This window comes from Camelina sativa, chromosome 15 (genome assembly GCF_000633955.1).
Source record: "Camelina sativa cultivar DH55 chromosome 15, Cs, whole genome shotgun sequence".
NCBI lineage: Eukaryota > Viridiplantae > Streptophyta > Magnoliopsida > Brassicales > Brassicaceae > Camelina > Camelina sativa.
The window spans coordinates 29,431,236-29,437,751 of record NC_025699.1 but is presented as its reverse complement, the minus strand read 5'-3'; the positions used below and the strand labels follow the sequence as shown (position 1 = coordinate 29,437,751).

The window sequence follows — 6,516 nt, the reverse complement described above, 5'->3', positions numbered from 1 at the left end:
TGTTTTATTTTGTTTCTGTTTTGGCTATTTTGTTTCTGTTTTGGCTTTGAACAATTTATTTTTACAAGTCTTTATCGGTTAACCGTCTTGAGTTGATTGCTGGAATATTTTGCTAGTACGGTTGTGTTTTTGTCTTGGCTGTGTTGCCTGTGTATTTTCAGGGTTAATGCTGCCGTTGCTTGTGTGGCAAGATTCAGTCAAAAAGGGGGAGATTGAAAGTGCATCAGAGCTCTGAAGGTGACAGGAGCTTGTGAAGTGTCTCAGAGTGCTGATATGCTGACGTGGCAGGTGGGCTGACGTGGAAGAAGATTATGGAAGTCGTGATAAGAAGCGTGAGAAGGAAGGAAGAAGAAGATCAAGATATACGCGAAGATATTGAGGGTATATTTGATCGAGAGAGTTAAGGGAGGATATTTCTTAGGATAAGGAATATTTCCTTTTAGTTATGGATTCACTAAGATCTAGGTTAGAGATCGTGTGTGAAGGGTTTAAAGAGACGAGGGCTAGCCGCAAAAAGAGTCAGCACTCATGGATAAAAGTTGTGAGATTTTGTAGACCTTCAAACAATTAGAAAAGCTTTGAAGGTGAGTGTGTTCATTTTACTCTTTTAGATCTACACAGTGTGTTGTGATAGATAGGCAAGAGAGTAGGCTTAGATTCATAACTTGTAAAAGGGAGTTTTTATAAGTTTGAATAAAAGCGTTTGTTTGGCGCGTTTCCAAGCAGTTTGAGTGATTTGTTGTCCTCTATACCTTAACAGATCCCTATCACAACCTAAATTACGAATTCCATATACAATTTCAATTTCAGGGAAAATGAAATTGAAGCTACAAAGATTCAAAGAAGAAGAAAAAATTTCTATTTGTGTGAAGTATTTTTGGGAATGAAAGATATATCTTCCTTGACGAGCCATGTCTTTCAAGATTCAATAATCGTCAAGGATAACATCTGTCACATACTCATTTGTAACAGCCAGAGGTAAGAAATATCCAACCACACCTGACTTAGTTCTTACAAAGACTAATAGTCTAAGTAATATAGAAGTCAAGAGAAATAAGCTTTAAAAGAAACATTCTAAGCCACATAAACAAGGACTAGTAGTCAAGTAAGTTTGCAGAACCTAACAACTTTGCAGAATCTGGATTTTTGACCTAACAAATGAAAGTAGAGTTGACGGACAGGGACCATCAGTCACGATTCCAGGCTCATGGTGAAGCACCTTTGCATAAATTAAATACTAAATTTGCTGTAACTTGTAATTAAGACCTCTGTAACATTTCATTAAACTAGTAATGTTTAAAAAGATTAGATAGGCAAATACTTAATCATTGGCAAACAAAGTCTCAAGATAACATAAGACAAGTGAAGCTAGTAACATTTAAAGTGGCATCAGATCACAGAAGCCAAGCTCGAACCCCATTCTTAGGAAGAGAAACAAGCGTGGATTCTCATGAAAAGTTTTCTGTACTCGATCGGATCCAAGTGGAGGTGAGACTCTTTATCCTTTTTTCAAAGGGTGATACAGCTGAAGAACTTAAATGAATTGGGGACTGTAAGCACATCATTTGACCGTTCAATCTCCCCCCAAATTTGTAATCCAGAAAAGCCAATGCGCTTCTCCAACCTTATCACCACACAGCTAATACGCTTTGTTTGGTTGGAAACCCTACGCTTTGTTTTGCGGCGAAAAGTACGCCTTCTTCTACAGCACTTCGCCGTCCTCTCCAATGAAACGTACCGGTACCGTGGCGATGGGCGGTAGCATAGAATTATGAGTTTCCCACCATAGTTAGCTAACCGAATGGTAGGATAGCCAAAACGATGATCTTCCAAACCCTTAACAATGGACCATTCTCTACGCTCTGAGTCATACCAATCGACCTTACCGTCACGATGTACACCAAACATTATATCTTCTATAACGCAACAAGGTCCAAACGTATATTCTCGACTTAAACCCAAATTTACAAGCTCCTTCCATCTCCCATCTTTTGAATCATATACATACTTATTATGCTCACTTCTAGCATATAATTTTCCTCTACGAATGACAACGTTACAAGCGTAATCATTAGTAGGGTTAGGCAAAGGCTTCCAAGTCTGAGTACTTAGGTCAAAAACCTCAGCCCAAGTCATGGATGATGATGACTCAACTGTTCCTCCAGTGACATATATCTTGCCGTCCATAAAAGCAGAGTTGGCGCGTTTCCTTGCCACCGTCATGTTAAGAGCATCACGCCACGTATGAGTACGACAGTCAAACACGTGAACGGCCGAGGACAGCTGGTTGTTGATGGTTCCGCCGATTTGGTAGATTTCGTAACCAACGACTACAGTGGTTGACATGGATGGAGCAGAAGAAGAGGGTGTTATCGGTGATAAGCTTCGCTCATCCCTAAAATTGCCATCAGTAACTAGGTTCTGATCAAGATGGAACCAGCGATCAGAAGGATGTGAGTGTTGGCATAGGTAGAGGAAAGGCTCTGTGTTTCCGATCAAGGAGCGAGACTGGTAGAGCTCTGGTGAGTAGATGAGAGAGCGGATGCTCTTGGAGACTAAAGAGAGGGAACGGTAGTGACATCTGGAGATGCGAGCCAAACAGTTCAAAACAATATCATGTGGAAGTGATGAAAACGACGGAGGAGGAATTGTTGTATGATTCTTCTTCTTCCTTTTCTTCTGCGGTGGCTGCTCTACTCTGGCGTCCATACCAAGCAACGACGGTGGTTACTAGGCTTTTAGGTTTTGGATGTTATGGGTTTTAGGGTTTTAGGTTATGGATGTTATATTTATATTGAGGCACAAAATAAATTTAAATACATACAGTATAAACAAAAAGGAAAATAATTTGCAAACTTTTATACGAAAATATCTTAGAAGACCTTTACTAATCATATCTATCACCTCTTTAAAATCTCATTATATATAAGCAACATTATTTAAGTTGGTGTGTACTATTTGTTTCATTTTATTGATTCGGATTTTGAACGAAGTGTACTTTTGTTTTAGTGTTGGCTCATATTTTAAATGAGGGTGTCGAATTGTAATGCATAAAGATGAATTTGTTATGTTATGATTGGATTTATATTTATTGATGTGTCCTACTCTGAAGAGTTTAAATGTGGCCGACAAACAGCCAATCTCGGATGCTTTTCTGTTCTGTGTTTCCTACTCAGCTTAGCTCATTCTTCTACAGATTTAATTTCTGAGTCGTTTTTTGTAAACACTTTTCCTCCAGTTTGGATAACCAATCGAGGAGTTTTATTTTAATTATTTAATGTTTGGTTGACAAAAAAAAAAAAATCAAAGAAGTGTGCTAATGTAACTACCAATGATGCATCTCCATCTTAAAAAGCCAAAACCGCAGTGACGAAGACTTTGTTGTTTAATAGTATAATTGAATGATATCTCACGTTCAATTCAGATTCATAATCCGATAAAATTTTGATATTTTTCTTTTGTGTATATTATTGTTTGATCTCCTCACTCAACCTATCTTTATTACGCATTTGATTGAGTAATGTTTTGTTTTTTATGTTGAGATTTCAGATAAAGTAAATAATCTTTCAAGTTAACTAAATTAATTAAATTAATAACCAAATACATAATCTCTCTTCCAAATCCTCATATTACTATACTCTGATTAAAGTTTTCAAAATAGTTTGAGAATTTTTGAGAAAGGTATCTTTTCAAAATTGCTCAATTTAGCATTCACGTGTCATCGATAAACAATTTATGCCGATTCACTGCTTAATTGAGCCATGTTGTTTTAAATCTAAACAACTTTTTATGTCACTTAAGTGCACATTATATTATCACCCCAAAAAGAGATCCAATCCATGGATTTCTAAGAAGGCAAAGTGTTTTGAAATGTAAAAGGGGATATTTAAACAATATTTGGAAGTGTGTATATATATAAGTATTTAGAATTTGATATATAAGACTGATATTTAATATAATATAACTCTAATATATATACATGTATATATATTTAACATCTTAGCTAAAATAAAATTTCATAACGTTCAAATTTTTAAAAATCTTATTTTATATAAAAAAGAAAAAGAATTCAATGCAAAGCATGATGGAAAAAAATGGAATTAAAATACTTTTAAAATTAGAAGTCAGGATATGACACGGTACGAATGATCCTCCCAAGAACCTTCCAGGCTTTTGGATCCGGTCCAGAGATTACTTCTCTCTTTGTAGGGGTTTGGCAAATTCCTTGTCCACCAAAACTTAAGCATTTTATGTGACAAGTTTTGTCCGGTTGCATTTTGATTTTGGCCAATTTACGAAGACGGGTAAATTTGTGATGTCGGGTGTGCGAGATGTGGGGCTAATGAAGAGACTACTAATCATACTATTTTTGTGTGTCCTCCGATGCGTCAAGTATGGGCGTTAGCACAGGTTCTGATGGGTCCAAATTATTTTCCAACGGAGTCAGTGTTTGCTAATATGGATCATTTTCTGGGCCCAAAGAATCTTGGATCTCAGGTACGGGCTTTCCCTTGGCTTATGTGGTATATTTGGAAAGCAAGGAACGCTCGGATTTTCAAAAATCTGGATGAACGACATGATGAGGTTGTTCGGGTGGCGGTTGGGGAGGCGACGACCTGGCAGCAGACTCAGAGGGAGGTTGAGGCCGAGGAGCAGAGCTCTGGCCTTTCTGGTTCGCCTACTAGGGTCCAAGGGAGTATTTCTTCCCACCCAGCGGTTTATTCTGTCTATCGGTGTTTTGTTGATGGATCTTGGAAAGAAACTGATACTTTTTGCAGGTGCAGGATGGTATTGTATTTCTTCTCAGGGATCAACGCCTTCTCAGGGAGCCTCTAATTTCTGTCGTAGTCTTTCTTCGTTACATGCTGAAGTTGAAGCACTCATCTAGGCTATGTGGTGCATGATTTCCGGGACGTGGTTTTTTTGTTCAGACTTGGTGAAGATGGTGTCTTCCCCTCTTGACTGTCCAGCCTTCTCGACATACTTAAACGACATCAATATTGACAGGGAGGAGTTTTCTTCTTTCTCTTTGATTCTAGTTCCTCGTACTGCTAATGTTTAGGCGGATTCTCTCGCACGCAAAGGGCGTACGTCTTCACATCATGTTTTGTTTGTAGATAATTTTCTACTACATTGGCTCACATGAGCTGATCTTTTGTTGTTAAAAAAAAAGTGAGATGATCGTCACGCGCTATTATTATATAAAACTAGATAAGGATCCGCCTGATGTGCGGGTTTTAAACTTTTGTAAATAAGATTAAATTTAACAAAAATTTATTAAAAATTTTTGTACGTTATTTATAAAAAAATATTTTTTGTTATAATACACTGATTTATATCCATTTACAAATGTTTGATTTCTGTTACCATTAAAAAGTATATTTCTTTACACCTAAGTATATTGTATGTTACAAATATATTCTTCATCACTACCTAGAAAAATATCTATATAAACACATTACGTCAACTATTATATGTCTCTTTATTTTAGCTTTTGCATAGTTTCTTAATAACTAAAATTATTGGTTCAAGAAACTTTTCGAATAAAGAATATATTACATAGTATACTAATCAATGATGTATCATCACAATAGTGTATGACCAACCATGGAGAGAACCTTGGGTCCGCCCTCCTCGCTTATGGAGAGAATCATGTGTCCAACCTCTTCCACCATGAAGATAACCTTGGCTCTGCCTTCCTCTTTTGGGAAGATAGCCTTACATGCGTCCGATCTCCTCCACCATCGAGATAATTTTGGCTTTTCCCTCCTCATGTGTGGAGAGAACATGTTTACGTCTTTTAGCTATCTCAATGTGGCATGCTCCGACAACTAATGAAACTAAAAGCCTTTTTCCAATTTCACAAAATCTTTTGATTGTAACTAATGTTAAATTTCCTAATGTATTCATGGAAGTGTCTTTGACACATCATGATGTACGTAGCCTCTGTCTCCGAGCTCCTATGGATCTATCAAAAATAGTTTATAGTTTTCCAATCTATCTATCTATGTTTGTTGTAAGCTTGTGTATGATTAGTCTATTTTATCCAACCATTAGGTGTATTTTTTTACATCTAAATATATTTTATGTTACAAATATATTCTTTACCACCACATAGGAAAATATCTATATAAACACATTAAGTCAACTATTATACGTCTATTTATTTTCACTTTTGCATAGTTTGTTTAATCACTAAAATTATCAGTTCAAGAAACTTCTCAAATAAAAAGTATATTACATAGTATACTAATCAATGATGTATCACACAATAGTGTATGACCAACCATAGAGAGAACCTCGGCTCCGCCCTCCTCCCTTATGGAGAGAACCTTGTGTCCAACCTCTTCCACCATGAAGGGAACCGTGGCTCCACCTACCTCCCTTGGGGAGATAACCTTGCAGGCGTCCAACCTCTTCCACCATGAAGAGAACCTTGGCTCTGCCTTACTTATGTGTGGAGAGAACATGTTTACGTCTTTTAGCTATCTCAAAGTGGCATGCTCCGGTAACCAA

General features: G+C 37.0%; 1 protein-coding gene across 1 annotated transcript; it reads right to left on the bottom strand.

The window, feature by feature from the left end:
• LOC104748922 (putative F-box/kelch-repeat protein At4g35120) lies at positions 1,510 to 2,709 on the bottom strand. The gene has a single exon (XM_010470501.1). It carries the CDS (start codon positions 2,707 to 2,709, stop codon positions 1,510 to 1,512), a length of 1,200 nt encoding a protein of 399 aa, XP_010468803.1.